Source organism: Carlito syrichta, unplaced genomic scaffold (assembly GCF_000164805.1).
Source record: "Carlito syrichta isolate Samal-C Ts95f unplaced genomic scaffold, Tarsius_syrichta-2.0.1 Scaffold126461, whole genome shotgun sequence".
Taxonomy (NCBI): Eukaryota; Metazoa; Chordata; class Mammalia; order Primates; family Tarsiidae; genus Carlito; species Carlito syrichta.
The window spans coordinates 28,157-39,703 of record NW_007070557.1 but is presented as its reverse complement, the minus strand read 5'-3'; the positions used below and the strand labels follow the sequence as shown (position 1 = coordinate 39,703).

General features: G+C 49.3%; 1 protein-coding gene across 1 annotated transcript; it reads left to right on the top strand.

Annotated features, from left to right (window-relative positions):
• The first annotated feature begins 6,383 nt into the window (after positions 1-6,383).
• On the top strand, positions 6,384-7,409 carry FUT2 (fucosyltransferase 2). The gene has a single exon (XM_008048640.1). The coding sequence runs from the start codon at positions 6,384-6,386 to the stop codon at positions 7,407-7,409; it is 1,026 nt and encodes a 341-aa protein (XP_008046831.1).
• Positions 7,410-11,547: the final 4,138 nt, after the last annotated feature.

The window sequence follows — 11,547 nt, the reverse complement described above, 5'->3', positions numbered from 1 at the left end:
GGGTCTCGAACCCGCGGGCTCAGGCAATCCACTCACCTCAGCCTCCCAAAGGTGCGGGATTACAGGCTGAGCCACTGAGCCCGGCTAGCAAGTCTTCTCTGCATCCTGGTTGCTTCAGAGACAGGACTTTCCTCCAGGTATAGGGAGGGTACCTCTGGCAGGCAGGCCTGCAGCTGGCCTTAAGAAGGACTGGAGGAGGTTAGAGGGAACTTCCTGCTTCTGCCTTTTCTCAAATGCCAAGGTACTGTGTTTCAGGGTGGCAGGTCCTGAGTGTCATCGCTTCCTTTCTCCTTCCCTCCCTTCTTCCCTCATCCTCCTCCCCACACACATATCCCTTGGCCCCTGGTGTCCCATGTGCTGTGCTTGGTGAACCCAGAGCCAGACAGAAGAGCCGTGTTTATTCCTTGCCCTTGAAGTGCTCACAGTATTCTTGGAGAAAGGAAGAATGGGAAGAAGAACCAAGACCTCTCCACAGGGAACAAGCCAAGCGGGAAAGCTGTCCCTCCTGCCCAGGGTACGCCCTCTTCCTCCTCCTCTCTGCCATCCCCAGGGAGTGCCTCTCCATCCAGAGGTCCAGCGCTTGAGCTCTTTAGTGATCTGGACAGGGATCAACATGCAGCACTGGGCATGGGATCTGGGAAGCCATGGGCCACAGTGGCTCTCCCCATCTCTTCCTCAGGATGGTCGAACTCAGGGCTGAATGAGCTCCACTTCCAGCTTCTTCGACTTCATCTTGGATCTGCCTTAAAATGGCTGCACGCACTGGGTCCTGAAGGGCCCAGGCCCACAATCAGCTGGCCTCCCTCTCCATACTTCTAATTTCAAATTCCCAAGGGAGACAGTGCTGCTTGGTTCCACTTATCCTTTTTTTTTTTTGAATTGGAGTCTCACTCCATCACCCAGACTGGAGTGCAGTGGCAGGCTCACGGCCATCCCAGCGTCGATCTGCTGGGTTCCGACGATCCTTCTGCCTCAGCCTTCCAAGTAGCTGGAACTACAGGCGCCCACTACCAAGCCCAGCTAATTTTTATTTATTTATTGTAGAGAGGAGGTCTCGCCAAATTGCCCGGGCTGGTCTTGAACCCGCAGACTCAGGTGATCCACTCACCTCGGCCTCCCAAAGTGCTGGGATGACAAGCTGAGCCACCGAGCCCGACCCCACTTACTCTTTTGAGCCAGCACCCACCCCCACGCATCATGGGCTGGCCAATGGATGGGCCATCCTTGGGCCAGTGTTATATAGACTGTATGATAGATTTTTCTGAGGACACCAATCATATTGAATTAAGTTCCATCCTAATGACATTATTTTACACTTGATTATCTCTGTAAAAACCCTCTCTTCAAATAAGGTTCCATTCTGAGGTGCTAGAGGTTAAGACTCCAACATATCTTTTTATTTATTTTTTAGAAATGAGATCTTACCAGACAGGGTGGCTCATGCCTGTAATCCCAGCACTTTGGGAGGCGGAGGCAAGAGGACTGCTTGAGCCCATGAATTTGAGACCAGCCTGGGCAACATAGTGAGATCCATATTTACAAAAAATTAAAAGTTTGCTGGGCATACTGGCAGGTGTCTGTAATCCCAGCCAGTCAGGAGTCTGAAGTGGGAGGATTTCTGGAACCCAGGAGTTCAAGGATGCAGTGAGCCATGCTTGGCTCCATATCTTTTTTTGGAGGGAGACAATTCAGCCCTTAAAAGGCTGTAACAAGGTCTATGGGTTGGACAAGCAGTAATGTTCTACCTCATACAGTCTGCCCCTTGATTGCCCGTCATTCATATTCTTTAACCCATACCTTCAGTTTCTTTTTTTTTTTTTTTTTTTTTGTGAGTTGGAGTCTCACCCGGCCACCGCAACCTCAACCTACTGGGCTCCAGCGATCCTTCCGCCTCAGCCTTCCAAGTAACTGGAATTACAGACATGCGCTACCACGCCCGGCTAATTTTTTTATTTATTGTAGAGATGAGGTCTCGCCAAGTTGCCCAAGCGGGTCTTGAACCCGCGGGCTCAGGCAGTCCACTCACCTCAGCCTCCCAAAGCGCAGGACTACAGGCTGAGCCACCGAGCCCGCCCATACCTTCATACAAAAAAAACAACACCAAGCAGGAAGAATCACAGACATATCCACACACTCCCTGGAGGGAAACTCCAAAATTAGCTCTATCTACATTTGATGGTATGGAGCTGCCTTAGTTGGTCACAGAATTCATAACCTCCAAATGAGATTGGTTTGTGCTGTAGATGTATTTCTTTCTCATTCATGTCTGGCTCCTCCCTGTTCTTTTTTTTTCTTTGAGTCAAAGTCTCACTCTGTCACCCAGGCTGGAGTGCAGTGGTACACTCACAGCCACTGCAGCCTTGACCTTCAGGGCTCAGGCAATCCTTCCACCTCAACCTTCCAAGTAGCTGGAACTACAGGTGTGTGCCACCACACCCAGCTACTTTTTTGATTTATTGTAGAGATGAGGTCTTGCCAGGTTGCCCTGGCTGGTCTTGAACCCCTGGGCTCAGGCAATCCTCTCACCTTGACCTCCCAAAGTGCTAGGATTATAGGTGTGAGTCACTGCACCAGGCCTCCTCCCTGTTCTATGATCTGTGGTCTAAATGCTAAATTTGACCATCACTAAACCCAATATGGAAAGTGGAAACCCTGGGTCCTTGCCCCAGGGCCTGTCAATAACAGCAGTCTGCACTTGTGGATGATAATAGCAAATACTTGCTCCATATGTATATATGCCGGACACTGGTTTAATACTCAGAGAGACAATGTCACTTGCCCAAAATCACAGCTAATGAGTATGAGTCTGAAATAGATCAGAACTTGTGCACATAGCCACTGTACGATGTGTCTTTTCTGAATAACCATGTGAAATGCATTCTGTGTTGGACTTTGTGGATGAGGAAAGAGGCCTAATCTAGCATTTGTGGATGATAAGGTTTATGACAAGACAGAAAACCTTAGGTGAGCCGGGCTCCTTTCATTCACATCAACAGGGAGAAAGAGGAAGTTGTAACACCCAAGAGGAGGTGGTAACACCACCTGGGGAGACCCCACCTCAGTGAGTCAGTTCAATTCAGGTCAGGTCCTGGAGTCAAGGTGACAAGCCTGAATGTCTTCTGATAACTCTCACGTTATCTCAATGGACTCAGGGTTTCAGTAACTTATAAGTTGGAAGCAAAGATATTGCAATGTTGGGTCCTGTACAAACTTTTTTCTACCATAATTAGCCTAAAGACCACACCTGCATTGTTCTGGCAGCTTCCCAGTTTCAAACAGGTCACACCCTGTTTGATTTTAGCCCCAGTGTTCTCTCTATGACCACTTTGCTCTGTACTGTTGAGAAACACAGGTTTTAGACCAAGTCAGCTGGAAATCTCTTATGTCTAAACTGCCTTGTGTAGAGCTCCAGGATATGCTTCTGTTAAAGCCTGCTCGGGAAAGACTGGCTGGAAAACTCGCATTCTCTGGGGAGAAGAAGCAAGTGCTTTGGAAGACCTCAGAGGGTAGAAGACCCACATTCTTTTGACACCTCCCAGATGTCCTCATTCTTGTCATTGAGTCTGATCTGATCAACTAGTGGCCACACCTGGACATTTTTTTCTTTTCTTTTCTTTTTTTTCACAGCTGTAAGCCACATCTTTTTTTTTTTTTTTTTGAGTCGGAGTTTCACTCTATTTCCCTGGCTGGAGTGCAGTAGCACACTCCCAGCCACCACAGCCTCGACTTTCTGGACTCAGCGGTCCTTCCACTTCAGCCTTCTACCTGTAGCTGAAACTATAGGTGCGCACCACCATGCCCAGCTATTTTTTTTTTTGAGTTGGAGTCTCACTCTGTCACCCAGACTGGAGTGCAGTGGCTGCTCCCGGCCACCACAGCCTCGACCTGCTGGGCTCCGGCGATCCTTCCACCTCAGCCTTCCAAGTAGCTGGAACTACAGGCACACGCTACCACGACCGGCTAATAATTTTTTGATTTATTGTAGAGGTGAGGTCTCGCCAAGTTGCCCAGGTGGGACTCGAACCCGTGGGCTCAGGCAATCCACTCACCTCAGCCTCCCAAAGGCGCAGGATTACAGGCTGAGCAACCGAGCCTGGCTTATTTTTTTTAATTGTAGGGGGTGAGGTCTTGCCATGTTGCCCAGGCTAGTCTCAAACCTGTGGGCTCAGGCAATCCTCTCACCTTTGCCTCCCAAAGTGCTGAGATTATAGGCGTGAGCCACCACACCCAGCCACACCTGGACTTTGGCTTAGCAACACACTTCAGGTGTTGGGCCAGCCTAGACTTAGGATAATCAAGCTCACCAATCACATCTAGACATAAGATAACCTTCAGCAGGAGTACAGTGTGGTCCACGAGAGTGCTAAATAATGATGGTTCTGCTTTTGCTCATGGCTCCTGGTCACATCCTGGGGAGCTAGAACTGAACTCCTTCCTGCTTTACATGACTTTAGCTGCTCTGCTTGTGCTCAGTCATATCTTCAAAGTCTCATCCTTCTTGGGGCCTTTGATTTGTCCCAAGGGATCCCAGGGAACAGCTTCATTCACTGCCTCACTCCACAAACCACGGGGTTTCTGTCCCAGTGTGAAGACTTCTTACCACTCTCCACTTCCAGTGATACAGTAGTGAGTTCCACACATTCCCTGAAGGTCTGTTCTGTGCAGCCACCCCACTCCTGGAACTAATTTCTGTTGTAAGCAGAGTTGGAAGGAATAAGTTGTACATGTGCTCAAATATAAGGCGATTTCTGGGATTTCTTGGCCAGGACTGAAGTTTTCTTGGGTACTCTTTGGGCATCTGTTCAAGTGTCCTCTGGTTATCAGGGGTTACTGGCTTCCCCCTGCATCAGCCTGCCTCTTATCAACCTCAGCCACTCCAATCCCTGTTCTTTCTTTTTAAAATTTTATTTATTATTATTTTGTTTGTTTTTTGAGTTGGAGTCTCACTCTGTGCTCACATGGTCACAGCCACTGCAGCCTCGACCTGCTGGGTTCAAGTGATCCTTCTGCCTCAGCCTTCCAAGTAGCTGGAAATACAGGTGTGTGCCACCACGTCCAGCTAATTTTTTTGATTTATTGTAGAGATGAGGTCTCACTAAGTTGCCCAGACTGGTCTCGAGCCCATGGGCTTAGGCGGTCCTCTCACCTCAGCCTCCCAAAGTGCTGGGATTATAGGCATGAGCCACCGTGCCTGGCCTATTTTTTGTGTAGAGACATGATCTCGTTATGTTGCCCAGGCTTGTCTCCAATTCTTGACTTCAAGTGATCCTCCCATCTCGGCCTCTGAAAGTGCAGGGATTACAGGTGTGAGCCATCACCTCTGGCCCTCTTTTTCAGCATAACCTGCCAACTGCCTTCAGGGTCTTCTAGTGAAAATACCCAAGAGAATTTGATTGGCCCAACTCACCTTTTAGACCAGACTACATTGTCATAGGCCATGGACAGTGAATGGACAGGCCACCGTGGAGCTGGGCATCCTTCTCAAGTTCTGTCAGCTGTGGCCAGTGGTTGAGTCCTTATGCCAGGACAGTTTTCTCCACAGGGCATATAGGCGGGGCATGCACAGGACGGACATCTCTAGAAACTGGATCCCCAATAAATAGGTACATATACTTGGACACACCATATATGGGCACCCACATATGTGTCCTCAAAGTCCATAGAAACCCACTTTTAGCATACAATGTGTATATACACAAAGTATATACACACACAGGTCAAGTTCACAGCCTACATGCTACATACACACACACCATTATACGTACACAATATTACACATACACTACAGTGTACACATGTCCATTTATATGCCTACCCACATGTATACAGAGTGCATAGATATCCATATGTGTACACACAATACATGTATATCCACCTGTGCAGACAACCACATATGAACACAAGACATACACACCCCCATAAACACCCTCCAGAGACATACCTGCAGGCACGTGTGCAAGGATATACCAAGGATTTACAAATATAAAATAAGCCCACATTCTAGCCGGGCATGGTGGCTCAAACCTGTAATCTCAGCACTTTGGGAGGCAGAGACAAGAGAATTGCCTGAGCCCACAGGTTCAAGACCAGCCTGAGCAACATGGCGAGACCTCGTCTCTACAATAAATCAAAAAATTAGCTGGGCATGGTGCAGTTCCAGTTACTTGGAAGGGTGAGGCAGAAGGATCACCTGAGACCAGCAGACCTAGGCTGCAGTGGCCGTGAGTGTGCGACTACACCCCAGCCTAGGCGATAGAGTGAAACTCTGACTCAAAAAAAAAAGCTCACACACAATGCTGGGCACAACCACATGGTCACATGCCCGCACCACGCTGACCTCGACCTCCCAGCTAACGTGTCCTGCTTTCCTTCCCCTGACAGCCATGGTCAGCACTCAGGCGCCTTTCTTCTTCCCCATGGCCCAGTTCATCCTCTTTGTCTTTGTGGCTTCCACCATATTTCACCTTCAGCAGCGACTGGCGAAGATTCAGCCCACGTGGATGTTGCACACACAGGGGTCAGGGCCCACCACGCAGGGGTCCACACACAGCCAGCTCCAGGGTATGTGGACCATCAACTCCCAGGGCCGCCTGGGGAACCAGATGGGCGAGTACGCCACGCTATATGCCCTGGCCAAGATGAACGGGCGGCCCGCCTTCATCCCCCCCGAGATGCACAACACCCTGGCTCCCATCTTCAAAATCACCCTCCCGGTCCTGCACAGAGCGACGGCCAGCAGGATCCCCTGGCAGGACTACCACCTGAACGACTGGATGGAGGAGCGCTACCGCCGTATCCCCGGGGAGTTCGTGCGCCTCACGGGCTACCCCTGCTCCTGGACCTTCTACCACCACCTGCGCCACGAGATCCTCCGGGAGTTCACCCTGCACGACCATGTGCGCGAGGAGGCTCAGGCCTTCCTGCGGGGCCTGCAGGTGAACGGGAGCCGGCCGGGCACCTTCGTGGGGGTCCACGTGCGCCGGGGGGACTATGTCCACGTCATGCCACGGGTGTGGAAGGGCGTGGTGGCCGACCCGGGCTACCTACAGCAGGCTCTGGACTGGTTTCGGGCTCGCTACAGCTCCCCCATCTTCGTGGTCACCAGCAACGGCATGGCCTGGTGTCAGGAGAACATGGATGCCTCCCGGGGAGACGTGGTATTTGCTGGCAATGGCTTGGAGGGCTCGCCCGCCAAGGACTTTGCACTCCTCACGCAGTGTAACCACACCATCATGACCATTGGAACGTTCGGGATCTGGGCTGCCTACCTCGCGGGTGGAGACACTGTCTACCTGGCCAACTACACCCTTCCAGACTCTCCGTTCCTCAAGATCTTTAAGCCAGAGGCAGCCTTCCTGCCAGAGTGGACAGGGATCGCCGCAGACCTGTCCCCCTTACTTAAGCACTAATGCTAGCCTGTCCCCCTTCTCCTTTTCTGGATCCCTCAAGAGCAGTTCTGGGGCGTAAGAAGTGCTTTGTTACATGTCCCGGGACACTTTCTTCTTGCTTGAGGATGCTTTGGGCTGCTGCAAGTCACAGAAGTCCCAGCTAACGGATTGAGCAGGACCAGAGGTGACCCAGCTCCAGGGCTAGTTCATTCAACAGCTCAACAAAGTCATCAGTGACCCTGGCTCCATCTCCCTTCGTGCTGTGACATTATCTCCTCTTAGCCCTGTCACCTCATGGTCTCTAAGGGGCTGCTGCAGGTCCAGGTGTCACATGCAGATAACCCCTTCAGAAGCAGCAGGAACAGGCTCATTCTTATCTCAGGTCCCTTTTTGAGAGTGCAGGAAACCTTCCTGTTCCCTCCAGCAACTTCTCCCCAAATCTCATCAGTGGAGATTGTCACATGCCCACGTGGCCCATTAGGAGGCCAGGTGAACGAGACCCCTGGGATTGGCTCAGCCTCAGACCCCGAGGCCTGGGAGTTGGCCAGCCGCTTCTGAAGGATATGCAGCTTGCAGAAAACTGGGGTGGCGTTTCCAAGGAAGAAAAGCAAAGGCCTCAAGCACTTGTGTGGGTCACTGACTACACAAAGACACTGGGCAAAAGACAGTGGGGCGTCCACAAACCCACAGTCTCCTCACCGAGCCAGGTGTCCTTGGGTCTGTGTCTACCCAGAGGGCTCGCTTTTTCCTAGTTAGCCAATCTGGTGGGGGGTCTTTGCGGTTTGCACAAAAGCTCCATACTGGCTAGTGTGGTTGCACGACCATACGCCTCACCTCAAGCCTGGCTTCCTAGGGCTTGATTGTTGCCAGGGCCCAGGGTGGTTCTGTGAACTTGAGGACATTCCATCCATCTCTTCGGTAAATGTTTGTGGCACGACTGTTACATGTTAGGCAGTGAAATGTCCCACAGTATCCTTCCCTCTTAGAGGATACATTTGTGACCATTTCATAGACATCAAACAAATATTATTTATTTAGCCACCATTATGAACACAGTTGTAGAGTGGGCTCCTTCGTTCTGTCTGGGTGCTTCTCCTGGGGGCCTGCTCTTGTGGCAAGGTACCCAGGAACGGGGTGCCACCCTACTTCCTAGACTAAGAGGGCCCTGCCTCAATAACTCAATTCAAGGAATCCCCTTTCAAATTTCCAGTCTTATCTTGTACAGCTTGAATGCGTGGAGGTCACTGATCCAGGTTTTGCTGTTTTTAACCGGACATTAATTTACATATTAATTTGGGGTCTGACCAGGCGCAGTGGCTCACGCCTGTAATCCCAACATTTTAAGAGGCCGAGGTGAGAGGATTGCCTGAGCCTGTGGATTCGAGACCAGTCTGGGCAACATGGTGAGACCTCATCTCTACAATAAATCAAAAAAAATTAGCCAGGAGTGGCAGCGTGCCTGTAGTTCCTGTTACTTGGAAGGCTGAGGCGGAAGGATCACCGGATCCTAGTAGGTCAAGGCTGTGGTGGCCAGGAGCATGCCACTGCACTCCAGCCTCGGTGACAGAGTGACTCTACCTTAAAAAAAAAAAAAAAATTGGGGATCTGAGGTATCACCGTCCGTTGGTGAGAGTGGAGATGGCCTCTATCTGCACAGCCCAACATGGTAGCTACTGACCACATGTGGCCATTGAACACCTCAAGGCACCAAGTATGACTAAGGAATGGATTTTTTTATTGTATGTCATTTGATTTCATTTAAACTTAAGTAGCTGGACGGGGTTAGCGGCTACCATCTTGGACAGCACAGGGCTGAATGTTTTGAAGAGTAGATCAATGAAACAAGATTGAAGCCACTGCCTCTGAGATTTAGTGGCAGTCAAGGTGTGTGTCAATCACTGTACTATGAGACAAATTGATGTGCACAGTGACTATCTCTGATCTACTGTAACCAAACTCAGGTTTGGCTGCTTGTCACCCAAAACCAAACTTGAGAAACAAGCACTGGTGTAAGGAAAACACATTTGCTAAGTCAGCACTTGAGGAGACGGCAGACTTATGTCTCAAAGGCCATCTCAAGTCAGTACAGATTTCAAACTCTTTTTATGTTAAGGGCAGGTGGGGAGAAGAGGTGCCTGGGAAGCTTCTTTTTCCTTGCTTAGGTCACAATGTTTCTTTAATTTTTTTTTTTTTTTTTAGTTGGATTCTCACTCTGTTGCCCAGGCTGGAGTGCAGTGGCAGGCTCCAGGCTCCTCGACCTGCTGGGCTCAGGCAATCCTTCCACCTCAGCTTTCTGAATAGTTGGAACCGCAGGTGTACACCATCATGCCCAGTTCTTTTTTTTTTTTTTTTTGGAGTTGGAGTCTCACTCTGTCACCCAGACTGGAGTGCAGTGGCCGCTCCCAGCCGCCACAGCCTCAACCTCTGGGCTCCGGCGATCCTTCCGCCTCAGCCTTCCAAATAGTTTTGTTTTTAATTGTAGAGACAAGCTCTTGTGAAGTTTCCCAGGCTGGTCTCGAAGCCCTGGACTCAAGCAATCCTCTGGCCTCCACCTTGCTGTTCTTCAATTCCTAGGCTTGAGCAGTCCTCCTACCTGGATCTCCCAAAGTGCTGGGATTACAGGCGTGAGGCACTGCACCCAGCCCTGGATTCTTATCAAATAATATTGAGTCATCTAGGAGAGAAAAAAAAAAAGCTCTTAAAAGAATTAAAAGATTCAAGACCCACCTGGGCAGGCGAGACCTCATCTCCACAATTAAATCAAAAAAATCAGCCGGGCGTGGTAGCATGTGCCTGTAATTCCAGCTACTCAGAAGGCTGAGGCGGAAGGATCGCCGGAGCCCAGTGGCCACTGCACTCCAGTCTGGGCGACAGAGTGAGACTCCAACTCAAAAAAAAAAAAAAAAAAAGAAAAGAAATGTAAAGCTTAAAAATTAAATTAATCAATGTAAAATGAAACAATAACAGCAAAAAAGAAAAAGCCAACATTGAACTTTACCTTATAAGTGCCCTGTCAGCAGGAATCGACATAAAAAAAGAAACTGTTTTGTTTTTTTGAGTCAGAGTCTAACTCTGTTGCCCAAGCTGGAGTGCAGTGGCATGCTCATGGCCACAGCAGCCTTGACCTGCTAGCTCAAGCGATCCTTCCACCTCAGCCTTCCACGTTGCTGGAACTACAGGCGCGCACCACCACGCCTGGCTAATTTTTTTATTTATTGTAGAGATGAAGTCTTGTCATGTTGCCTAGGCTGGTCTTGAATTCATGCGTTCAGGCAATCCTCTTGCCTCTGCCTCCCAAAGCTCTGGGATTATAGGCATGAGCCACCGTGCCCAGCAAAAACGAAAAATTTTCAACCATAAAAGGACAAATATCAAGAGCTTTGATAATATGGTTGACTGAAGATGAAGAGGAATCTTCGTTGAGTGTTGGTTTGGCCAAATCTATCCCTTGTCCCATGCACTTCTCCTAGAGAGGTATCCTGTAGATATTCTGTTCCAGCACGTAGGGTAATTATTAGGTGTATATGTGCAGAGTTATTCAAGGATTGATAGTAATGGCACAAAATGGGGAAAACCAGCAGGTGCAGTAGCACATGCCTGTAGTCCCAGATACTCAGGAGGCTGAGGCAAGAGAATCGCCTGAGCCCAGGAGGCTGCAGTGAGAGTGACAGTCATGTCTCGGCACTCCATCCAGCTGAATGACAAAGCAAGGACTAGACACTACAAAAAAAAAAAAAGGAAAAAGACCTAACTATCAATAGGAAGCAGATTCAATTATGGCACAGCAACCAAAGAAATATCGAGCCGATAAGAAGAAGCTGCAAATCACCATTCATCTCATATGACAGCCTGCAGTTAGGGAAGCCAATATACTATATCATCTGTGCTTCTGTGTGCATAGATCAATCTAGAAGGATATACAAGAACGGATTAAAATGGTGACTTTATGTGGGGGACAGGAGTACATGTCACCTTTTGCATGGTGTTCCGTATGCAAGTCTTACATAATAAAATGAAAATACCAGACACATCATGGAAGTAATGCACACTATATCTTTAAGCACAGTCTATATCAACTACCCATGCCCTCTCCCATATTAGAGTCTTACAGACACACAGAACTATTTATGTTTGTACAAAAAGGGAACCAGACAAACCT